Below are 26,863 nucleotides of genomic sequence, written 5' to 3'. Positions count from 1 at the left end.
CCCTAACCTAGCCTAACTCAGAGAGAAACACTTTCCTACTGCACATGCATAGCTCCTAACACTCTATTCACACCAATAAAGGACATTAAAAGAGTGAAATGAGGTGTTTGAGGTAAGTATAATATGGAAAAGAGTACAGTATGAAACATTCTGCCTACTTACAGCAAGTCCATGGCCATCTTGATGAATAACCGCCTCCTCTCGGACTCTGACAGTAAGAAGGATTTCCTGAAGCACTTGCAGTACACTGTTCATGAAGTCTTGCACTGAGAACTTAGTCAATCGCACTCAGAAGTCCGTTCTCTTCACAGTGCGCACTCTCTCGTCTAACCATGCTCCATTGTAACTTGCTAAATGTTGCACTCTGCACTTTAACTTTTCCCACTCTTCTAACCATTTTCCTAAAGCAAAAACAAACAAGTTTATTTACGTTAAATTTTGTTCCACAATTGTCTTCTCACTCGCAACTGTAAATCCTTAACACAACACAGTTTCTTTCACTGCACAACACTGTAAATTCCCACGTGGTCTAGTGGAGAAGTTCTTGCTGTTTAATCACTGTCAGAGTCCGAGAGTATCACTGGCAGGTGACCTAGAGTGTGTCGCTGGGTCGTGGTGATGGCGTACCCACTGCAGATGACTCTGAAGACAGACGCAAACTCACGTCGAGCGGTGACTCCACAGTGGCTGATGTGCTGGGCTGTGGCTCGGAGCATGAGGGCCTGTCTTGGGGAGGCAACGGAGTGGAGCCAGGGCTGGGCACAGCGGGGGTAACTGGCCTGAAAAAATTGTCAATCGTTGATTGATGCAAGGACCGACGATTCTGACGATTGATGATGCACTGCCTGAAAGCACGCACTTCCTCCACAAGTCCCAAGGGCCCCATCTCCCTGTCGCAGTCTGGGTGTTCCAGGTAGTCGAGAACGAACTCTAGGTGTTCCCGGAGTGTGCTCAGCTTGGGGATGGCTGGAGTAGTGTCATGATGAGGAAGGAGTCAACATCATCATCGCCGTCCTCGTTGGAATCTTCAAGCTGGGTACTGACACCTGCAACTGAAGATGCGATCTCAATATCAGACAATGTCTGATACCCAGGATCGCCCCTCGTCGATCATCCAACCACTCACACACATCGTCCACATCAACATCGTAAGCCATGTTTGTTACGTAGCCGTGCATGGAAGTCATCCACGTCAAAACCAAGAAAATCATTACTCCACATCCGTTCCGAGAAGCAGACGAGACCAACCATTTTCTAAGAGTCTTGACAAGGACTTCCTTCCATGCACTGGCCCAGTTGCAGATTGCATACTTGAAGTTGTAGCGGCGAAGGTTTTCCAAAATCCGCTGGCCTCGCGTGTCCCGTCCCTCCCTGCGCTCGTCCTCGTCCTCAAGAGCCAGCCATCACCTCGTCCAGGAACTTCCTTCGGTATAGGCGCTTTGTTGCCTCGATCACTCCCCAGGTCCATTGGTTGGATGAGAGCAGTCGTATTAGGTGGCAGAAACATGCACCTAATCCAACCATTCCTCAACCACCAAGTCAGCAATAGCATGGGTGGGCAGGTACATTGTCGAGGAGAAGGAGGGCCTTTACCTGGTCATGTGATTCCCAGTGTCTTAGGTCTGGTAATGTATGACCTCCTTGACGAAGTGGCAGTGGAACCGGTCTTTGAGGATCTGGGCTGTAAACCACATGCCTTCAAAAAATGGTACCAGGCGACAGGAAGGACATCCATCACTTATGAAGACACCGGAGGCTGCTTTGCACGGCCAACAATAATGGGCTTAAGCCGGTGCATGCCGTTAGCACTGGCACAACACAAAGCAGATATCCGTTGCTTGGAGAGCTTGCAGCCAGGTACATGCTTCTCCGTCTCCTCGGCTAGAGTGTTCTTTGGCAAAAAGTGATAGAATAAACCAGTTTTGTCAGCATTGTAGACTTGACCGAGAGTGAGGCCCTCCCTGTCCGATCAAGCCCGCTACCTTGTGCCAAAACACGTCAACTCCATCCTCGTTAGCGTCCAAAAGCTTTACCATGAGCTTTACGGTTGAGCAAGGCCATGCAGTAACTTGAGCCGCGAAGAGCCAACCCTTGGATGCCTTGAAGTCTAGGACGTCGTGAAGCCTATCGAACTTCTCAGCAGCAGCCTTCAGCTCCGTACCACGTACCATCATACCAGCAGCACGTTGCTGTTGATACCAAATCAATGTGGAGCAGTCGATTTCAGCAAATTTGGGAGTGTCTCCTTCCTCTCCACATTGCGTTTGCTTCTCGATGAGAAATCAGCCGTGTACTGCATGAGTTTGTCTCGGGATCTCTTGATATCGGGCAAAGTAGATCAGGCCAGGCTGAACCTTCCGCATGTGCGGAGGATGCGGGAAGAAGACCACCCCGCATCTACTTTCCCAAATATCTCCCGTTTCTTTCTCCAGAGTCAACACCACTCTCTTCCTCTTCTCAAGTGGCAGGGCCATAATCAAACAAAGTAATGAGAGGCACGGGAGCAGCAGGAGTGCCTGCAGCAGGTAAGGAATACCACAAAAAAGCGAGAGCACGTGGGCTGCCATGACGACGAGCGTCCACTTCTGACGAGAGACAGGCGGAAGAGAAGTGGGGAGGATGCAGCAGCGCTCTATCAGACGTCGGAGGAATGCCATCGCCACAACAAAGCTGTCCTGCATTGCGCGCGCCAAGTTCAAAATATGGGCGGAAATTTTTTTTTTTTTTTTTTTTTTTTTTTTTTTTTTTTGGGGGGGGGGAATGTTTTGCGAAGTTTTCAGATCATTTTGGGAATATTGGATCCTGGGACGATTATGTCCGGTTAGTGGGGATGTTCAGATATTGGGCATTCGGATATTAGAGGGATTACTGTATATATAAAGTAGGGAACCCCCAGGTAGGGACCTCCATGAGCTTCGCAACCATGAACTGGATAGGCGGAGGGTGGCACGCATAGTACCCCCTCCCAGTGCCATGTCTCGCCCAGCACCCCTGGGATCCAATGGATTAAATATATATATATATATATATATATATATATATATATCTGCCTGTATCTATATCTATCTATCTATCTATTATATGCACATATATATATATATATATATATATATATATATATATATATATATATATCATCATATCATATCATCAGCCGTTTGAGTGTCCACCGCAGGACAGGCCTATCCCAATTGAAGTGGGGACGATACAGGTAATGTATCTCTACCAAGTGGCTTAGGCTGTCTGGTAGAGACTGTATGTAGGGTGAGAAGTGCTTGTAAGTGTAACTGTAGTGTTGTAGTGGCTTTGGATGTGTGTGTGTAGTCTGTGGACCATGTAATCGGCACGCACAAACCGACTGGGTGCAAGCATACTTTATAGTATGCGACACTGGTTCAACCACAGCACCGCTTTATGTCCGCCAAGCAGTACGTGGCCAGAAGAATGCTCCCAAAAAGTTTACCGCCCTGGCGGGGCGCGAACCCTCGTCTCTTCAGTGTACGAAAACTTACACACTTTTACCACTTGTACCACAGAGGCTTTCATATATATATATATATATATATATATATATATATATATATATACAATATATATAATATATATACATATATACATTATGTGGAAGAAAGAAGGAACCAAAGGCCAGGAGCCATGCAAAACCGTTTCCTTCCAAGAAAAAAACAAAAACAATACAAAAGAGAGCCAAATTCAAATTCCGATCATTTCGAGATGCCTGGACACACTGCGTTTAAAAAAAGAGTGGAGATCATAGAAAGTAGGAAATACAGACAGAGGGAGACAGATCCAGAGTTGACCTGTTGCATAAATGAAAAACTGGGAGTAACGGTTAACTCTTGCATTAGAGAGTTGGACAGAAAAGGGATGAGAATTTAAGTTGTTAGGCAGATTTTGGTGCTACCAATCGTAACCAGTGATGGAGGGATGCCAAGCAGACAATTAAGAGGAGCAGTAATCATTGAAGTTAAAGCGATAAAAAAGAGATAAAGATGCAACAGTCAGCGAAGAGACCAGAGGTTGAAGGGAGCCAGTAAAAGGAGGTGAGTTGATGAGACGAAAAGCCTTTGACTCCACCCTATTGAGAAGCAGCTGTATGTGGGGAGCCACCTGAAACATGAGAGTTGTACTCTAAACAGGGGAGAATAACACCCGTATATAAAGTCAACAACTGTGCAGGGGTAAAAAAGGGGTACAGAGTCGACTACGAACACCTAATGTCTTGGAAGCAGCTTTTACAAGAGATGCAATATGATTTTTCCAAGATAAGTCCCGACTGAATGAAACCTGCTAAGCATGTTCAAAAGATGATGCAGGATTGAGCTGCATATTACTGAACCTTAAGGGGGTACTCCTGTGCAAGATAGTGTCGAGTTGGGATAGGTGCAAAGAAACTGAAGTTTTTGATGCATTAAAAATAACAAGATTATTTTTATCCCAGTCAGAGATACGAGCCAAGTTAGACATTAGGTGTGCCATAGCCTCATCCCTGTTTGTTGAAGTAACTGCTGAGATGGACGTTGCGGGGAACCAAATAGAAAGGTGAAGGATGGAATCATCAGCGCATGAGTGGATAGGGGTCATATGTACAGCTTAGAAGGTCATTGATGAATATAAGGAAGAGAGTTAGTAAAAGGACAGAGCCCTGAGGAACACCACTGTTGATAGATGTAAGAAGAACGATGGCCGTCTACAACAGCAGCTATAGAATGACCAGAAAGGAAGCTGTTGATGAAGGCACAGATAGAAGGATAGAAATCGTTAGAGGGCAGTTTGGAAATTAAAGATATATGCCAGACTTTCGATCGATGTCAAGTGCAATGGCAAAGCTTTCGCCAAAGTCCCGAAAGGAGGATGACCAGGAGTCTGGAAAGGTAGGTGAGAAGATCGCCAGTGGAGCGCCTCTGACGGAACCCATACTGGACGATCAGAGAGAAGGTTGTGATAGGAAATATGCTTTAAAATTTTCTGTTGAAGAATTGACTCGAAAACTTTTGAAACACAGGATGTTAAAGCAATTGGACGATAGTTAGAGGGGTTGTGAACAGTCACCCTTCTTTTGGAACTGGCTGAACGAGAGTAAACTTCCAGCAAGAAGGGAAAGGTACAAGTTGACAGACAAAGGCGAAAGAGTTTACCCAGGCAGGGGTGTAAGCACTGAAGCACATTTCTTGGAGGACAACAGGAGAGATTCCATCAGGCCCAAATGCCTTGTTATTAGTATTGGAGGGCCATTGATGGCAGAAAATACATCAGCTGAAGAAATTTTAATGTCAGTCATGAGGATTTCTGAGGGGGGAAGCGATGGAGGAACAGCTTACTGGAATTGTATAAAGTGGAATTGGAGGAGAAAGTCTGAACAAAGAGATCTGCTTTATCAGTAGAAGAAATACGTACAGAGCCATCAGAATAGAAAAGAGGGAGGGTAGGATGGTGAGGTAAAGTTGTTAAAAAGGTTTTTGGCAAAAGGTGCCAGAAGGAATGGAAAGAATTGGAGTTGGAGAGTTGAGAACACTTAGATTTCAAGAAGAAGTTATAATTTAGCAGTGCGAAGAACAGACTTAAGCACGATTCTAGGCAGGAAACATAAACATGATGTGATTCATGGGTGGGTTGGCTCTGGTAATTCCTTTTATAGGCCCTCTTCTTTGTTGTGTACAGCATTAGAAAAAGCGTGATTAAACAAAGGCTTTCTTGCATGATAGTCAAAGGATATGAGAAAGGAATGTATGCTCCCATGCCCTTGAGGGAATAACCTCCGTAATTCGCGAAAGCACACTCAAGATGGCTCCCAGCCATGGAAGCAATAATCATTCCATGGAAAATCAAAGGAAATACTGCCTGAGGGCCTTCCAAACTGCAGCTCCGAAGTGCCACAGATGACGTTTCCCTTTGGAGGGTCCACAGGCCATACCGGAACGATAGGACAGGTTAAGGTAATAATGTTGTGATTGGAGGAGCCCTAAGGAGAGGAAAGATTAACAGTGTAAACAGAAGGATTAGTTGTAAGGAAGAGGTTCAAGCAGGTTGGAGCTCTGTCCAGGGTGCAGTCAGGGGATATGGGTAGGGTGCTGTACAAGCTGCTCCTAGGTCATTAAGGATAGATAGGATGTATGTTTGTTCACCAAGTGCATCAGTGAAAGGAAAAGGTGAGCCAAAGGTGGTGGTGAACATTGAAATCTCCCAGAATGGTGACTCTCAGAGAAAGGAGAAATGGATAGAATGTGTTCCATCACAGAAGTAAGATAGTCAAAGAATTTTTTTATTCTCAGTAGAATCAGGGGATAAACAAACAGTGTAGATATATTTAGTCAGAAAATGACAAAGAAAGCCAAAAAGCCAGAGAGTAGAGAATTCAGGAAGAAGCAAGTTCAGGAACATGAGAGAAAGGGATATATCGTTGCATACATATACACAACATCCACCTTTGGCTTTGAAATGAGTATAGAGAAAGTAGGAGGAACAAGAAAAGGGTTTGCTGTCAGTTGCCTCAGACACCTGAGTCTCTGTCCAGAAGGGACGATGAGGTTTAGTGGCGGAGAGGTGGTGTTCGACAGAAAGTTAGAGGAAAGGAGCCAAGAATGTTGCAGGAAATGAAGAAGTGAGTCAGAGAGTGGTTCCAGGCATCGCTCAGAGTGAGTCACTGGGAAAGGGGCTGATATACTGTATATATATATATATATATATATATATATATATATATATATATATATATATATATGACTCTGTGATAGAGTGTTAAAGTGTGAATTTTATTACACTGAAGAACGAGGGTTTTCTACCACATACTGCATTGGTTGGACACAAGGGGTACTGTAGCTGAACCAGTCTCGCATACAATAAAGTATGCTTGCACGCAGTCGGCTTGCACGGGCCGATTACACTTGGTTCACAGACTACACGCAGTCCAAAGCCACTACAACACTACAGTTACACTTACAAGCACTTCTCACCCTACATACAATCTTTACCAGACATACTAAGCCACTTGGTAGAGATACATTACCTGTATCGTCCCCACTTCGGAGGGAGGATAGGCTGGTCCTGCAGTGGACACTCAAAAGGCTTGATGAGAATATATATATATATATATATATATATATATATATATATATATATATATATATATATATATATATATATATATATATACGATATATATATGTATACATATATATATATATATATATATATATATATATATATATATATATATATATATATATATATATATATATATATATATATATATATATATATATATATATATATATATATATATATATATATATATATATATATATATATATATGTATATATATATATATATATATATATATATATATATATATATATATATATATATATATATATATATACAGTGGGTTCTCGCACAGTGCGCATCCCACCCCGCAGTGCACGATTCTCCTTGTGCACGCAGTGACCAAAAATCATAACCAAAAACCCTTTAATGCGCGAGTTTACCGCACAGAACGCGAGGCAGAGGCAAGGAGTGGCTCAAAAATGCCATTTTCTACTAGTGCACGACCACCCTCTCAGAGCGCGTCACGTGTCGTCATGTTGATGCACAGAAATTCCCGGGCATTCTACTGTGCAGCTTGGGGTATAAGGGAGCAGGGCGCGCCATAACAGTCCCGGCTCGTGCACTGTGCGGATCCGCTTTTCTACAGCTAACCTGTCGTGTACAACGTGTGGTGTTTTTTGTACTGCCTGTACTTTGCTGCACCATGGCTCCAACCCCAAGAGTAAAAGAAACTTCTGATGCACGCCACCAAGTTAAAGATAATTAAGATGAAGGAGGAGGGTCAAGGAAACACGGCTATCGGGAGAACCCTGGGACTGGCTGAATCTACAGTGAGAACTGGCTGTGTGGGAAGAGCCGTGAAGCCATAAAGGCTGTAGTGAAGACGTACGGAGGTGCCTCCCCGACCTAGGAACGGCCGTTCGTGTGGTGGGAAATCGTGCTATGATATTAATGGAGCGAAGTTATCTTGCCACCTTCATAATGCGGAAAAGAAAATGAAGGTGTTCCACTCAATGGAAGATTTATTTGGAACCAAGCCCAGCCTTCTTTTACAAGGCTGCATCTCGAAGGTTAAAAGTGGAAAAACCGTTCCAGGGCATCGAGTTGGATGGCTGGACCGTTTTCCTCAAGTGCAAGGAACTCCGTTACGTGAAATTGTCTGAGTGAACGTGCCTCTGATGATAAGCTGGCCGCAAGAGATTATCCTGCAATATTTAAAACGATTATTGAAGAGGGACAGTACACCAAGGACCAGATTTACAACATCAATGAAATGTCCTTATATTACAAGGCCATACCAAAATCAATTTACATTGCTAAAGAAGACAGAAACAAGCCCATGGGTCGCAAGCTCCAGAAGTGTAAGATGACGGTGTGTTAGCTGTAAACCTGTCTGGGAGCCACAAGATGAGGCCAGTTTATTTGTACACACAGCTTCACATCCAAGGTGCTACAAAAACCTTCATGAACATGGATGCAAGTGGCGTGTATTGGTATAAGTCCGTAAATGGTTGGATGACCGGGAACATTATGGCAGACTGGTTAACGAGGCGGTGTGTCCCTGGATGGCGTAGAGCCAATTGTTGGGAGCTGGGCATTCCATTTAAGATGCTCCTTGTGCTTGATAATGCACCAAGTCACTCACGCCACATACCTGGAAGATCTTCACAATGATTGTCGTGGTTGTGTTTCTGCCGCCCCGCTACAACGTCACTAATGCAGCCACTCGATCAAGAACTAATCGCCACAGTGAAGCATTTCTACCATAAGGAAGTGTACGAGAGTACCTACGCAGGAAGACCGACACACAAGAAGAGCTTCATGCCCTACAAGAAGATCATGACAAAAGACCTTGATGAGGCATCTGCTCCCGTTCCATCTCCCACCAGCACCTCTATCCCAACCTACTACAGATGCCATGACTGTTGAGGCATTTTGGCGTAACTTTATGGTGAAGGACGCAGTTGAATTTCTCCTCCAAGCCTGGCACCAGATTACACCTGCAACGGTGAACCATGACTATGGCGAATGCCTCGTGCCTCACCTGTGCATCACCCAGGAGACGGCCATTCAACTACTGGCCGATGTTGAGGCAGCAACATTGGACAGCAGCACAAGCTGTACCAGGTTTTGAGGACGTTAAATTGGCGGACATACAAGAAGTGCACACTGCTACTGAGGAACAACCTCCCGCGGAAGTGTTGCAATGGATAGACGCAGGGCTGACGCCGAGCCTCGATGCCAGACAGAGTCAAGTTGAGCAGCCTAGTGTGATGGAAGGCAGGACTGAGCTGTGTATGTCAAACATTAGCAAGATCCTTGCTGCCGTGGATAAGCTCAAGGAAGAGGTGAAGGCACAGGAAGTGAGCAACCTAAGAATGGGAGGAACTTCTTGGTTGGTATCAACAAACTCTTCCGTTTCTGCACAGACAGGCACAGGGAAGAAATAAACAGGAGAAGACAGACGCTCATAACAAGCTACAACACAGCAGGCTCAAGTTGGTGAAACAGCGGAACTATCGACATTGTCTGCTCCTGATCCTGATGAGGATGAAGAGGATGCAATGTGTCAGAAGTGTCAGCATCTCGACCTTGAAGGGTTTATATTAGCCGAAGTGAGTGACTTGGATGCTCCTGGGGAAGGTGATCAACAGGAGTCTGTGGAGGGAAGTGTTGGTGCGGTGGGGAGTGCAGCACTGCAAGTGTTGCCGCGCCTCTGGAACCCTTGTTATTTAAGGTCATCAGGCCTGTTGTCTACTGTGGTTAAGGTGACTACCCATATTTTTGTTATTGTAGCTATAGCTTTAGTACAATGTCTGAAACATATGACCTCTTATTATGTTTCATAAGGGCCAAAAATGTCCAGGTATGAGGGGGTACCGCCCATATATAATTATTCCCCATAAGATTATGTATTCCTAGTATCACAATTCCCAGTGCTGCATGGTACGTGCACCATCCAATCTCTCACGCACTGTGCCAAGCCCACTGTATATATATATATATATATATATATATATATATATATATATATATACAGTTACGGAACAGAGAAAGATAATGTACACTTTAAGTGAGAATACTAAAAATCACTGCACTGTCCAGTAAAGTTCCAGGTTCAAACAAAAAGAGTTAGGTAAAATTACAAGTTAAAGTTTAATGCTCAAACTAACAACAAAACATTCAGGACTCATAAGGATAATGTAATGGCAAAAAACAGGTTAAATATATGGTTAACTGCAATAGCCTCTATTAACACAGAAATTAGCATGAGTAAATTTATCTAAGTCAGCCCTGATGAAATGAAAAACACTGGGTAATGCTCCAGTTAATGCAAGATAAATAATTACAGATACAAACTATTATTACCACTGGCTGACAAAATGAATTCTACACAATTTACAAAAACTTTCCAGGCCTAAGAATTAACACTTATGCTAGTACAGTACAAGAACAAAATGCTGTAATACTTATACTCAAATCACACAGCTGCTAGATGGTTGGAGACTTCCTGGAGAAATTCACAATAATAATAACTGTACAGGGGAGTGACAGAGATGCTGAACAAAATGAGGAGCAGATCTAAGTGGCAATGATGCCAGAGACTGGAGCTCATTATATAGGGGCCGGCTTAGAGTTTGATACAACTTGTAAGAAGGACGCGCAAATGAAGCTTTCATGGGGACAAAGAGTTGACAATCCTGCTCTGAACTCCAGAAATGCCAAACGACTTACTCTACTATAACGGTAGAAGGGGGAACTGAGGCAGAACACGCTCGTGATCAAACATGCAGCATACTGTGCGTTAAAATTACACAAAGGATGATGAAATCATAGGCTATGTAACACCTCCCCACAAAGAAAAAGAAATTCTACAAAGGAAATTTCTTAGTTACTCTAAAACAATCTGTCTAAAGTCTAGAATAAGCAATCTGCAATAACATTTTCTTTCCCCTTGACATGTTGTATGTCTAATGAATACTCCTGAAGAAGTAAGACTCCATCTTGTCCAATCTCTGATTTTTATCTTTAAACTTACTTAAGGAATTTCAGTGGGTTATGACTTGGTATAAATGACTATGGGGTCAAAACCAGAACACAAATAAAATGAAAAATGCTGTAAACCCAAAAATCAAGGCCAAAAGCTCTTGCTCAATAGTTGAGAGTAGTTCTTTTGAGGTGGAGTGAGACTTCTTACTGTAATAAGATACAGGATGTTCAATACCCTGATCATCCTCTTGCAGCAAAACAGCCCCAGCTCCTGTATCACTTGCATCAACAGACATCTTAAAAAGGCTTAGCAAAATTTGGAGTAGCGAGCACTGACTGACTTAACAGAATAGCTTTAAGTTTGTTGAAAGAGGATTCACAGTTATCGGTCCAGACAAATTTAACTCCCTTTTTCAGTAGGTCTGTAAGTGAATTTGATACAAGAAGAGAAAAGTTAAGAATAAATCTCCTGTAATAACCTACCATTCCCAAAAATCTTTGTAGCTCTTTCCTACTTTTTAGGTCTGGGAAGATCACTTATAACCTGAACCTTAGCTCCTGGTGGTGCAACATGTCCATCACCAATTACATACCCAAGGTACTGAACTTTAGCTTTCTGACCAAACTCACACTTTGATCAAATTAGCTGCAAGATTAGCATGAACTTAAACGGTCAAGAAATTTACTGACATGGCATAGGTGATCTTTCCAGTTGTCACTGAAGATTAATACATCATCAATATAAACAACACACCCTGCCAAACCCTCTGTTACAACATCCATGAGCTTCTGAAATGTGGCTGGTGCATTCTTCATACCATATGGCATTACCGAACATGCAAAAGTCTTTCCTAGTGTTACAAAACATGAGATCTCCCTAGCACGTTCAGTCATAGGTACTTGCCAGTATCCCTTTAACAAATCAAACTTACTTATGTACCTAGCCTTTCCGAGCTTGTCTATGGAATCTTCCACACGAGGGAGAGGGTAAGTGTCTGTTTTGGTTATCTGATTAACACGTCTGTAGTCGATGCAAAGCCGCTGTGACCCACCTGGCTTAGGGACTAGAGTGACAGGAGAACTCCACTCGCTCTGACAGGGCTCAATCATCTTGTGGTCCAACAGGTAGCCAAGCTCCTTCTGGATGAGAGGAACTTTCACTGGGATCACACGGTAAGGAGGCAATTTAATTGGCTTTGCGTCTCCAACATCGACATCATGCATCAACACAGTGGTTCTTCCTGGAGTAGCACAGAACACTTGCGGGTACTCCTGCAGTAATGCCGAAAACTCCTGCCTTTCCTTGGGTGGTAGATGAGAAAGCTTAGTCTGGAGATCATTCATGATATCAGGATTCTTCCCCAAACTATCACTCAGGCTCATACTGCATGGGAGAGCTTCACTTGCAGACTCGGGTGGAACAGCTACAGTGCAAACTGGATTATTTTCGTCCTGCCTGTGATATAACTTTAGCATGTTGATGTGAAATAGTTGCTTGTTCTTTCTACGATCTGGTGTGGCGATGACATAGTTGACATCACTGAGTTTCTTCTCCACGAAATAAGGACCACTAAACTTGGCTTGAAGAGGTTGCCCATGAACTGGTAGCAGAATCAAAACCTGATCTCCTGGCTGAAAGTGGCTAACCTGGACTTCTTATCATACCAAGTCTTCATCTTCTCCTGAGCAGCTCCTAAATTCTCTCTCTCGCCAGCTGTAAAGCAGTGGACAGCCGTTCTTTGAACTTCATCACATACTCCAGCAGGTTGAAGTCATCTTCCTCCGACAGCCAGCATTCCCTTGAGTAACTTAAGGGGTCCTCTTACTTCATGGCCAAACAGTAGTTCAAAAGGTGAGAAGCCTAGTGATTCATTTGGAGATTCTCTTGCGGCAAACACAACGAATGGAAGACCTTTATCCCAGTCTTTCTGATGTTCCAAACAGTATTTCTTGAGCATCGATTTGAGTGTTTGATGATATCTCTCCAACGCTCCTTGGGTCTGGGGATGGTAAGCTGAAGACGTGATCTGGTGATGCCCAACTCTTTCAGAGACTGCTTGAAAACGTTTGACATGAAATTACTTCCCCGGTCGGACTGTACCTCCTTGGGCAGACCAAACTTTGTGAAGAACCCTAGCATTTCCTTAACCACGTTCTTTGCTGAGATGTTTCTAAGTGGAATGGCTTCAGGATAACGAGTAGCCATATCAATCATGGTCAACACATAAGAAAATCCTGAAGAAGTCTTAGGAAGAGGGCCCACAATATCCACCAACACACGGGTGAAAGGCGCCTCAAAAGGAGGAATGGGAACTAGAGGTGCAACCTTTTCGGTCTGATTACACTTCCCAACAACTTGACAGGTGTGACAAGACTTACAATACCAGGAAACATCCCTGAAGATACCTGGCCAGTAGAAGTGTTTCAAAATGCGTGCCACAGTCTTCCTCACTCCAAGGTGTCCTGCCAAACTGGAATCATGAGCCACTCTAATGATATCCTGCCTACAAACACGAGGGATGACAACTTGATGTACAACCTCCCATTCACAGTCGGCTGATGGTGTTGGGGGTCTCCACTTCCTCATAAGTACTCCTGACTTTACATAATAACAAGTAGAAGCACCGGCTGACTCTTCTTCACTGTAAGCAGAGTTAGCTAGACCTTTCAACTCAGGGTCAGCAACCTGCAACTCAACCAACTCTTGACGAGACAAATTATCAACACTACGGGGTACTGCCTCATCTGGTGAGTGGTCCAAATTAGCAAGAAAAGTGTCAGCTAGGATAACATCATCATCATCATTATCCTCTAAATCACCAGTAACTTTAGACTTAGCCCTAGTGACAGCACATGCAGGGAACACATCAGGGACATCACAATCCTGGGCCGCAGCCACTGGCTCACTAGACAACTGAGGAGCTGGACACACTTGACTTCCACCAATATCATTTCCAAGTAAGAAAGTTACACCTGACATTGGGAGTGTCTCAACCAACCCAACCATAACAGAACCATTAACAAAACCAGACTCTAAATTCACTCTGCACAGAGGGACAGAGAAGTAATTATTCCCTACACCTTGTAAGATTACAGTTTCATCAGAGGAATTAACATTAGAGCCTAGAACACTGGTCAGCATAAGGGATTGGCAAGCACCTGTATCACGATATATTTGAACTGATTTCCTGTCATTACTGTCCAGAGGACTGACAAAACCATCAGACAGGAAATTAGCACATGAACTCTTGAGAGTGTCACCCACGTTACTGCTCAAAAGAGGAGCTCCATCATGAGAATTTAAGTTACCCCTCAAAGCAGGTTCAGTTAACTAAGTTAAAGAATTCTGGGAACTCTCAAGAGTGGACACTAGACCAATTGACTGAATATTTAAAGACTCCTTTTTGTTCACATCACGCTGTCTCCTGAAACATTTCTCCGTAGTATGACCAAGCTTACTACAATAAGTACATTTACTTTTCTGAAATCTAGAGGTGAAGCTGGTATTTACTTCCTGAGAAACATCATCCTTATTCTCTTTCCTGTTACCTGTACTCTGAGTAGAGGCAACGTACTTACTCTCAGCTTTTCTTTTTTCTTTAGAATATCTCTTGTGAGTGAGAACATATTCATCAGCTAAAACTGCAGCATCAGACAAATTATCTATTCTTTTCTCATCAAGATATAGGCTTACATCTTTATAAATACACCTCTTGAAGTCCTCCAGCAAAATCATCTGCTTAAATTTACCAAAATCAGAATTTACATTCTTAGAATTTAACCACTGCTCTAACAGATCTTCTTTGATTTTTGCATACTCAACATGGGATTGCTTATCTTGCTTGTAAGTTGTCCTAAATTTTACTCTATAAGCTTCAGGAACAAGCTCATAGGCCTTAAGAATCAAGCTCTTAACTACATCATAATTATCAGATTCATCCTTAGGCAAAGATGCATAAGTTACTTGAGCTTTACCGGTGAGAACAGTTTGAAGGAGTACTGGCCAATACTTTTTTGGCCAATTAAAACCTGTAGCTACCCTCTCAAACAACTGAAAATACTTTGTTAAATCAGATTCATTAAAAGGAGGGACAAGTTTAACATTTTTAGCCACATCAAAATCATCAGAGCTAGATGATCCAGTTCCACCTTGTTTCATGCGATACTCATGGTCTGCCTGAATCCTAGCAAGTTCAATTTGTGCCTGAGCCTGTATTTGTGCCTCCTGAATCCGAGCCTGAGATTCAGCCTCCTTAGCATTTGCTTGAAATTCAGCCTCCTGAATACGAGCCTGACTCCGCCTCCTTAGCCTGAGACTCCGCCTCCTTAGCACGTGCTTGAAATTCAGCCTCCTTAACACGAGCCTCCTGCAGGGCTAGCTGTAACTTAGCTAATTCAATCTGCGTTTGCTCATTTGGAGGAGTTACATTAAACAAGCTTTTATTAATCATGCAAACAATTTGATCTTTAGAATGATGAGAGTGAACTGCAATTCCCAATTGTTGAGCAACAAGCTTAAGTTCATTCTTTGTTCTGTTTTCTACATCACACACTGTTTGCACATTTGACAAAAAATCTTTGGCTTCATCGAGTGTAGTAATAGTAGACATCATGAATAAGTAACAGTCACAAAATATCAAGCAATATCCTTATGATAATATCCTGAATATCCTGATGAGAGGTCGCCAAATTTATGTTACGGAACAGAGAAAGATAATGTACACTTTAAGTGAGAATACTAAAAATCACTACTGTCCAGTAAAGTTCCAGGTTCAAACAAAAAGAGTAGGTAAAATTACAAGTTAAAAGTTTAATGCTCAAACTAACAACAAAACATTCAGGACTCATAAGGATAATGTAATGGCAAAAACAGGTTAAATATATGGTTAACTGCAATAGCCTCTATTAACACGAAATTAGCATGAGTAAATTTATCTAAGTCAGCCCTGATGAAATGAAAACACTGGGTAATGCTCAGTTAATGCAAGATAAATAATTACAGATACAAACTATTATTACCACTGGCTGACAAAATGAATTCTACACAATTTACAAAAACTTTCCAGGCCTAAGAATTAACCTTATGCTATACAGTACAAGAACAAAATGCAATAACACTTATACTCAAATCACACAGCTGCTAGATGGTTGGAGACTTCCTGAGAAATTCACAATAATAATAACTGTACAGGGGAGGACAGAGATGTGAACAAAATGAGGAGCAGATCTAAGTGGCAATGATGCAGAGACTGAGCTCATTATATAGGGGCCGGCAGAGCTTGATACAACTTGTAAGAAGGACGCGCAAATGAAGCCTTGGGGACAAAAAGTTGACAATCCTGCTCTGAACTCCAGAAATGACGACTTACTCTACTATAACGGTAGAAGGGGGGAACTGAGGCAGAACACGCTTGTGATCAAACATGCAGCATACTGTGCGTTAAAATTACACAAAGGATGATGAAATCAGAGGCTATGTAACAATATATATATATACAGTATATATATATATATATATATATATATATATATATATATATATATATATATATATATATATATATATATATATATATATATATATATATATATATATATATATATATATATATATATATATATATAGTGTTTATATGTGTATATATGTATATATATATTGCCAGACGTCTCAATCCCGTACGGGGTGGCCACAAACAAATCGCCTCCACGTCGCCCTGTCCCCAGCCATTTCACTGACCTGCTCCCAACTCACACATCCCTCTCTCATATACCTCTCCACTCCATCCCTTCATCTCATCATCGGCCTCCCCATCCCTCTCCCCCCCTCCACATCACTCACATACACTCCCCTCATCAGTTTCTCACCCTCCATCCTCTCCACATGGCCAAACCACCTCAGTGTGTTCCTCCTAATGCTTCCAATCACATCCACATCCACACCAAAACGCTCCTTTATGTCCTCATTTGTCAGCCTGTCTCTCCATTTGACTCCATAGGCTCCTCTTAAATAACTCATTTCCACTGCTCTCACTCTTGACTTATGTCCTTCCAACAACGTCCAAGCTTCACTTCCATATGTTAGACTTAGTATCACAATACTGTCATGTAGTAGCTTTTTCACTTCCATGCTCACTTCCCTGTTTCTGATCATTGCTTTCAAGGAACCAGCAACCTTTCTTCCTTGTACCCTTTCAAGCACTTCACCCTCCAAACTTCCATCCTTACTTATCACACTACCCAAGTACTTAAATGTACTCACATTTTCCATTTCCTCACCATCCAACCTCACTGTACATTCACTGACTTTGCCTCTCTCAAAGACCATCACTTTACTCTTCCCTGCATTCACCTTTCGATTCCGTTTCTTACACACTTTCCCAAACTCATCCACCATGCCTTGCATCTCCCCTTCATCTTCACTCAACAACACAGTATCATCTGCAAACAACAGTACAGGGAGTTTCCAAACACTACCCTCTCTCACTAGGGCCACTGCAACATCCACTGCCCTACCTTGTACCTCTTTTATTACCCCATCCATATACAGATTGAACAACCATAGGGACATGACACATCCCTGTTTCAACCCAACCTTCAAAGAGAAAAATTCACACAATTCACCATCCACATGCACTGCAGCCTTAGCACCTTCATTCATACTCTTCACAGCATTCAACAACTTCCCATCTACTCCATATATTCATAATACTTTCCACAATCCTTGTCTATCCACCCTGTCATATGCTTTCTCCAAATCCATGAAAGCCACATACAACTTCTTTCCCTTCTCTAGAAATTTTTCCACTAATCATCTAAGAATGAAAATCTGATCTACACAACCTCTCCCTTTCCTGAAGCCTCCCTGTTCTTTTCCAACTAATTCCTCTGTTCTTTCCCTAACTCTGTCAATAAATATCCTACCATACACTTTTCCTATTACACTAAGAAGACAAATGCCCCTGTGATTACCACACAATTCTTTTTCCCCTTTTCCTTTGTACAAGGGAATAATTATACCTGACTTCCAATCCTCCAGGACTCTACCTTCCTCCCAGGCCAATCTGCACACCTTCCATATCCATTCTACTACTATCTCTCCCCCGTGCTTCAGCATTTCACCACACACTCCATCAATTCCTGGGGCTTTCCCCAATTTGACTTTCTTCATTGCTTCCACAACTTCTATCCTACTGATTTCTTCCTGTCTTCTCACCTCCCTCCTTCTCCCAGCCATTCCCCAGCCACTTATACTCGCATTCCTTCCATCCTCTATGTTCAACAATTCCTTAAAGTGTTCTCTCCATCTGCTCACTTTTCCCCCCTTCTCCACTAGTAATTTACCATTTTTATCTTTCACTCCCCTGCTAACTTCAATGCCACCCTGGCTTACTCTCTTCACCTGTTTCCAGAACATTCTCTTACAGTCCCTCCATTTTACACTCAAATTCCTTCCAAATTCCTCATCCACTCTGTTCTTACTCTTACTAATCTTTTCACCTCTCTCTTCCTTTCTACATATAACTCTCTCTTCCGCCTCTCAACTTCTTCCACGCCCTTATTTCTCATCCATTCATTGTATGCTTTCTTCTTTTGTGCCACATCCTGTCTCACCTCGTCATTCCACCACGCTGTTCGTTGCACCCCCTTCGTCTTCTCTTCACCTCACACACCACATCACATGTTGCACATATTTCTTCTGTGAATATCCTGCACACACCTTCCACGTCCCCCATCTGCTCCAATTCATATTTACCCAATCGTTCTGCTATTTCTCTCGTATATTCTACCATTATCTCATCCTTTTGTACCTTTCCACTCTCCTTGCAACTACACTTTCTTTCCGTACTTCCCTTCTACTATTTCTCCATCTTGCTTGGATCTTGATACTGGTCACCACCAAGTAGTGGTCAGAAAGTCCACTCCTCAACCTCTATAAGCTCTTGTATCCATTACACATCTTTGCATCCTTTCATCCACACACACATAATCAATCATTGCCTTCCTTTCATTCAGTTCACCACCCACTATTCTCATCACTTGTCATGTATACCTGTGGATCATTTTGTGCCTGAAGAGGGTATTGGTTATCACCAACCCCCTCTCCCGGCACAAGTGTCCACTAACGCACTGCCATTCTCATCTATCTCAGCAGGCACACCCCACTCACCAGCTATTCCATCCACCTTCACATTCCCTACTATACCATTCATATCACCAATCAAAAACACTCTCATTCCTTCCAAACTTTTCCATGCACACTTCCACATTTGTCCAGAACTCTTCTCTCACTCTGCTTGCACGATCTTGCATTGGTGCATACATGCACACAATCACCCACATTTGTATTCCAACTTTCAATCTTACCCACACAATCCTTGACCCAACTGATCCACACTCTCTTATCTTCTTCTTCCATCTTTTACTCACAGCAATACACACTCCTTCTTTTGCTCTCTCATTCTCACCTACTCCTGCACATATACCCCATCCGTACTCCCATTCTCTCACACTCTCTCCTCGCCATTTAGTTTCAGTTACTCCACATAGCCTACATCCACTTTCGCACCCTCAAGCACCTGGACAATCTCTCTCTCTTTCACCTCATCATTCGCACCCCTTACATTCCATGTTGCAATCCGTACCATGTCCATTGTAAGGTCCTTGGTCGTCATCTTTTGGCCAGTCCTTGTCCGAGGTTTCTTGTTGGCTTTTTTAGTTAGCTGTTTTCCGGGGAGGTGCACTAACCCTCCGCCAACTCTTTTAGGTGCCTCGTACGACAACCAGTGATACATATATATATATATATATATATATATATATATATATATATATATATATATATATATATATATATATGTATCCAGCGGCAGAATCCCACTGCTACCTGGCACGTCCCCTGGTGGTGAATAGGAGAAGGCCTTGTAGATATGCAAGGTACCATCTTAGACAGTGCAGACCATGGGACCTCCTATAGATATATAGGGCTCCACCGAATATAACGAATAAGGTGGCAAAAAAATTACATCTCACCAGAAACTATGTCGCAGGGAGGTAAGATTATTTGCCACAATCCCCCCAACCAAACATGAGTTCTATTGCAAAGTACTTGACGGACGTTCCTGTTGCATCATCGTCTACTAAAGGTCCAACCGCACTGCCTCCTGTGCTTACAGGCAATGTGCCACCAAAAGTGAGTAGGCACTGTGTTGGCAAGTTAGAGACTGGGATATGAAACACTCTTATATCCATGAAGATCTATGCATACAATGAAAGAAGCCTCGCTGAAGATTACAAGCTTGATAACTTAACCCGCCACGTGCCAGTGCTGTTTTAAAACGGTCTGACATAATGCCATGGCCAGTGCCAGTGCCGTTTTATAACAGTCTAAAATAAAAAACTTCACTGTGACTGCATTTTTCAAGATTCGTGGGTAAAAAATGGCAGGCACGTAAGGTAACTGTTTCTCTACCATCCTTCAGGCTGTCAAGGCCATACACTCCCTCGTTCCCCCCTTCAGGCTCGCTCTGCCTCACTCTGTCTGTGTGCCTCACCCAGTGCTGTACATAGTGAAGGCATTTTGTAAACATTTTCATGTAAGTGTAAATTGTAAATATTTTATTGTAAGTGCAAGGACTATATAGTGAAGTCAAGTTGTAAATACCTTCTTGTAAGTGCCAGGACTGTACGTAATGAAGTCAGGTCGTACCTATCTTCAAGAAAGTGTAAGATAATGCATTCACAGTGAGAAAGACACGCAAATTGTGATGGATGCTGAAGTAATAAGTGATCAGAAAAGTGCACTGAACATTGCTATACCTTCCCAGCATAAATACCTGAGTATAACTTACATACAAAACGGCTTTCTCTCACATACGTGTTGAGCGTGAGAGAGCGGCCATACCTGAACACGAGTGTGCAGGACTCAATAAAACAAATTTTTGAGCCTCTGTGAGTATTTTAATGGCGAAATTCGTTGTTCCCACATCAAAATCTATCATTTTAGCCCCCCCCCCAAAAAAAAAGTTGAAAAATGGCCGGCACTGGGGAGACCCAGAGGGCTAAAAATAGCTGGCACACGGTGGAATATTGGCTGAACTGGAAAACATTAGTTGGGATATTGTAGGTTTGAGTGAGACCCACAGAGAAGAAGAAAAAGTAATTCAGCTCAATGACAGTGGCCACATATTTTACTACAGAGGAAGGAAAAATGAAAGAGTTAGTGGTGCAGGATTTCTAATTAACAGAAATCTTGCAGACAACATCGTTAAATTCAGTAGTGAATCTGACAGAGCAGCAGTGGTTGTAATCAGACTGTGCAAAAAATATACCCTGAAAGTAATACAAGTATATGCACCAACTTCTCAGAGCTCAGATGAAGAAATTGAAACATTCTGTGATGACATCTCCCAGATTATGGAAGAGGAAAAGACAACATATACTATACTCATGGGAGACTTCAATGCAAAAGTTGGAAAATTAAAAAATGGAGAAGCATGTATGGGAAAATTTGGAGTGGGAGAAAGGAACGAAAGAGGAGAAATGCTGGTAAACTTTGCAGAAATGTTTAACATGAGAATAATGAACACATTCTTTCACAAAAGAACAGGGAGAAAGTGGACCTGGAGAAGCCCAAATGGAGAAACAAAGAACGAAATCGACTTCAGTATAGCAGATAAGAATATCACGATTACAAATGTCACAGTTATCAACAAAGTAAATATCGAAAGTGACCATTGACTGGTGGGTTGCACTGCAAGATTAAATATCAAAAGTGAAAGAAAGAAAATGATTAAAGATAAAAATATATGCCCAATAAAAGTAAACGAAAACAAAGCAACCTTTCAGTTGGAAATAAGGAACAGATTTCAAGCTCTCAGTAATGCTGAATGAGACACAGATGAGCTGAATGGCAGACTAACAAAAGTGCTAAAAGAATCAGCGGAGGTAGCAGGAAAGCCTAATACAATCGAGGCCAAGAAGTATTAAGAAAAAACACTCGAACTTATGTAAAAAAGAAAAGAAATGAAAATGAAAACAAAGACAGATGAAATAGAACGAGCGGAATTAAATAAGCTAATCAACAAAAGACAAACAGAAGAAAAAGGAAAGAGAAACATGGATCAAATCAAAGAAACCATCAAAAAACGAAAAAGTCTGAAACAGGTCCGAAGTAAAATGGCACTTGGAAAGCAACAAATTACATCACTAAAAGACAAAAACGGTGAAGTCATTAAATGCAGAGCTAAGATGTTGACGAGAGTTGAAGAATTTTACAAAGAACTCTATGCATCAAAGATCGTAGTACCAATAGCTAACTTTTCAGTTGACACAAGTGAAATACCTGAGGTAACACCAGACGAAGTAAAAAATTCTCTCAAAAATATGAAAAGAGGCAAAGCTCCGGAAGAAGATGGAATAGTTGCAGATTTACTGTTGGATGCAGGAGCAGAAGTACTCTACAATATTGGTTTGCTCACTTATTTACTCAATGTACAAAAAAGAAGAAAATTCCCAAAACATGGTGTAATGCAATAGTTATTTTGCTTTACAAAAAAGGTGACTCAAAAGACCTTAGTAACTATCGACCCATTAGCTTGCTATCAGTCATTTACAAACTCTTCACTAAAGTCCTTACAAATAGAATAACTACAAATTTGGAGGAAATCCAACTTCGTGAACTGGCAGGATTCCGAAGCGGATATTCAACTACTGAACATCTACACACAATGAGAAAACTACAGAATATAATAAACCACTGTGCTTAGGTTTTGTTGATTACGAAAAGGCTTTCGACTCAGTGGAGCACATAGCAATTAAAAATTCATTGCGAGAACAAGGAGTGAATGAGAACATTGTAAAACTGCTCGAAAACATATATAAAGAGGGAACTGTTACAGTTAAATTACTTAAGGACTCGGAAAAAATAAAGATTGAGAAGGGCGTGCATCAAGGAGATACAATTTCAACAAAGCTATTTACAGCATGCCTAGAAAGTATTTTCAGAAGGCTAAACTGGGAAAACAAAGGAGTGAACATAGATGGAGAGAAGCTAAACTATTTAAGATTTGCAGATGACATTGTCCTAATCTCAGAAACAGCAGAGACATTGCAAGAAATGTTAAATGACCTGAACAGAGAAAGTCTCAAAGTAGAGCTAAAGATGAACCGGAGTAAAACTAATGTTTAATCCTCAGACACCAAAGAGCGTCATAAGAATAAGTGGATAAATTCTTGAAGAAGTCGAGGAGTACAATTACCTGGGACAAAAACTAAAATTAACGAAAGATAATGATAACGAAATAAAAAGACGCATTACAATTGGATGGAAAGCTTTCGGTAAACATTGGGTCATTATGAAAAGTAGCTTGCCAGTTTGTATGAAGCGAAAAGTATATAACGAATGTATAATTCCAGCTATGATGTATGGTTGTGAGACCTGGAAACTGACAAAATCGATGAAAAATAAATTAATTCGTTCTCAGGGAGCAATGGAAAGGTCAATGTTGGGAATATCTTTAAGAGACAGGAAAAGATGAACTTGGGTGAGAGAGCAGACTAAAGTCAAAGATATTATAGAAGTTATAAAAAGAACAGAAATGGAGGTGGGCAGGCCATGTAGCAAGAATATGGGATAATCGATGGAGCAAGAGGTTGACTGACTGGACTCCAAGAGATTGTAAACGTAGCAGAAAAAGGCCAGACAGGAGGTGGAGGGATGAGACAGAGAAATATGCAGGGAAAACCGTGGCAAAGATTGGCCCAGTCAAGGATTTCGTGGAGAAGGTTGGGGGAGGTCTTTGTTCAGCAGTGGACTTGTAATGGCTGATGATGATGATTATATATATATATATATATATATATATATATATATATATATATATATATATATATATATATATATATATATATATATATATATATATATATATATATTATGAGAGAGAGTGAGACTGTGAATCTGTCTTCTATATCCAACCGTCTATGTATATCTAACAATGTAGATACTTTGTATGTATAAATGTATGTACAGTATGTATGAGTTCTACTAAATATAGCTCACCACCCCCCTATTGAATTTCCTGGATACGTGCCAGGTATGTGTCGGAAATGAAATACTGCCCTTAACTAGTGCCGTGGTGGGTGGTCATCATTTGGTCACCTGCACTGATTTTTGACACCATACTGGATAACTGACAGCGTTTTTTCCTCCGCAATTCTCATGATTTCACTACAGTTTTCTCTTGGCAATGGGGACACTACGACGGAAAGGGATATGAAACCATGTCTCGCACATTTGTCTGGCTATATGAAAACGTTACGCGTAAGAATGGAGCCATCCCTGCGTAAGAATGGAGCCATCTCAGTGGATAAAATGTACTGAACATCAGGTATTTTAGAGTGCCGGGTTTAATTATGCTCAAAAGCTGAATAAGAAAGCTTCACTTGTGTTCAAAGGCTGAATAAGATAGCTTTCAAAACTTGCTGTAACTGTGGTTAAATTGTAAAGAAACGAAAAAAGTAAGAACCAGATTTTATTTACTCGATTAATTAATAACGGAATCAATAAATTATTCTGTGGCCTCAATGTAACAAATTTCCCTGTGGCTAAAATACGGAAGACGACAACAATTACAACTACTAATATCCTGTAGTTACAAATATATAAAAGGAAACAAGAGTGGTACTAACCAAGAATGACGATGCCTGCGTTGTTCCTTTGGGTGTGAGAACGACCACTGGGTGATGGAGGATGTCTTTAAGCATCTGTATGGGCAGAGGGATATATCTGACGGCCAGGAGGGACATGAGATGGCCCTGGTAACTCTGTGCTATCACTAAAACCATCATCATCCACACTCCCAGCAACAATCGTTCCCCCCACCGCCACCCTGAGACTTTCACGTCCAGATCTGCTTCAGCAAGAAGTATAATGATATTAGTTACATGCCTTAATTCTGTGGCAAAATTATCATCTGCATATAATACAAATGTGCAAGAAGGAAATGTTACCTTCCTGCAGAAGAACACGAATACAGCTTTGGTAGATGGACGAGAATTTGGTCCGTGTCAGCGTTTTGTCAAAGAACCAATAAGGTAATACAGCCAGTGCAGCAAGCACGGCCAGAAGTGCCATAAACAAGGAAAACCACACTTCAGCTTTCAAAGGCAGAGCGAAGCCCCAGGGATCAACTTCAGGAATTCCACGACGAACAATGATTCGGCTGTGCCACACATTTAGAGGGAAGGTGTAGTCTATCGCTCTTGCTCTGGTGTAGGTGACATGTAGAAGGCTTAGGCTGAAATCCACTTCCTGAAATGATGGGTTTCTTTATGAGTGTAGAGGCAGCCAGGGAGAACGGTAATGCTCCATTCCATGCTTATTTAAAAGGTCACTCAGTTTCAGTATAAAATATGCTATCATCAGACCCTTGGAAATTAAAATTAACACAATTAATAATGTTCAAACCAGCATTAAAATATCACATAAATAAATAAAATGTCACAGTATTATGATAAAACTAGCACATACATTACCAAGATAAGCCCAGAGCTTACTGCGTAAAACAAGTGTGACCAAGCAAATTTTGAGGTTTCTAATTGAAGTCCCCATTAATCTAGCTTAACTGTTAGGACACTTGAATTACTGCACACTTAGACATCCAGCTAAACTATACATGCATCATTAGCATTATATATTAACCTAGTACATTATTCGCCTGTTTCCGATCAACACCATACATACGAAAAACCTTCCATAGTCTTTCTCTGTCCACATATTCATACACTTTTTCCAGATCTATAAATTTTACAAATATCTTACAACGAGCCTCATATATTTTCTGCGCATTCTGTCTTACTGCAGCAACCTAATCCACACATCCCTTACCCCTCGTAAAAGTCTACTTGTTCAACATTCGTCAGACGTTCTGATAAAGTTGTTATCGTGTTTATCATTTTTAAAATCTAAAATAACTACAACACCCACCTGAGTTATCCTACAGTAATGTTTGCACTCACTTCTTTTACCCTTATCTTTACCGTTTTAATTCAAGGGACAGCTGCACTCACGTTCGCTTCCGGCATATTTCCGACAGATCTTTCATCCACCTCCCTCTGTTGCATTATTATTATTATTATTATTATTATTATTATTGATCTCTATCTATGAATGTAGGTGAAAGTCTTTGTTTCTGTCAGTATCATCATTACTATTATTATTATTTTATTCCGTCACTTTTCGTTTCCGATTTTGATCATACTGAACTTACTGTGAATGTACAGCACCATGACCCAATTACTCTGACCTAATTTCAGTGACCTTGACGTACTTTTCAAGGTCGCAGGTCCGAAAATGCCCAAAATCACGAATTTCCAACCTCAAATTTACGCCAAAACTATTGCCCACACCCGAATATGGAAGGAAATTCCTTGAAAACAATAATTTTCTAAACAATTATATGGAAAAATTTAAGGATATGCATCTATGATGTTACAAGATTTTAGACTCCCCAATTCTCAACTTTCCTTCCATACAAGAAAAAAAGAAATAAGGCACTTCTTAGCCCTAGAAGTTTTGTCTGGTCCGACCTACTTTTCAAGGTCACTGGTCCAAATTTGCAATAAATCGAGAATTTTCAACTTCAATTTACTCCAAAACTATTACAGACAAATGAACGTGGATGGAAATCCCGTGATTAAATTATTTCCTCAATGCTTGTATGGAAAAAATATATAGGTCACTCATGCATGTGACTCGCAGCCCATCTCTTGCCGTGTGCACATCTCCACCCCAGTCTGCGGCAGGACCAG

The 26,863-nt window shown here is 41.5% G+C and overlaps 1 protein-coding gene across 1 annotated transcript in view; it reads right to left on the bottom strand.

Moving 5' to 3' along the window:
* Positions 1-26,863, bottom strand: part of LOC145412362 (glutamate receptor ionotropic, kainate glr-3-like) — a 178,225-nt gene that overhangs the window by 68,329 nt on the left and 83,033 nt on the right. The window contains exons 7-8 of the mRNA XM_080282251.1: positions 25,064-25,364; positions 24,743-24,963 (exon numbers count right to left, since the gene is read on the bottom strand). Of these exons, the coding sequence (XP_080138377.1) occupies positions 24,743-24,963; positions 25,064-25,364 (522 nt within the window). The remainder of the gene's footprint in view (positions 1-24,742; positions 24,964-25,063; positions 25,365-26,863) is intronic.

This window comes from Coenobita brevimanus, chromosome 93, assembly GCF_032717465.1.
Source record: "Coenobita brevimanus isolate Jiangsu-jjx chromosome 93, ASM3271746v2, whole genome shotgun sequence".
Lineage (NCBI taxonomy): Eukaryota > Metazoa > Arthropoda > Malacostraca > Decapoda > Coenobitidae > Coenobita > Coenobita brevimanus.
Note: the sequence above shows the minus strand (reverse complement) of the source record. Positions and strands in the feature narration are given on the sequence as shown.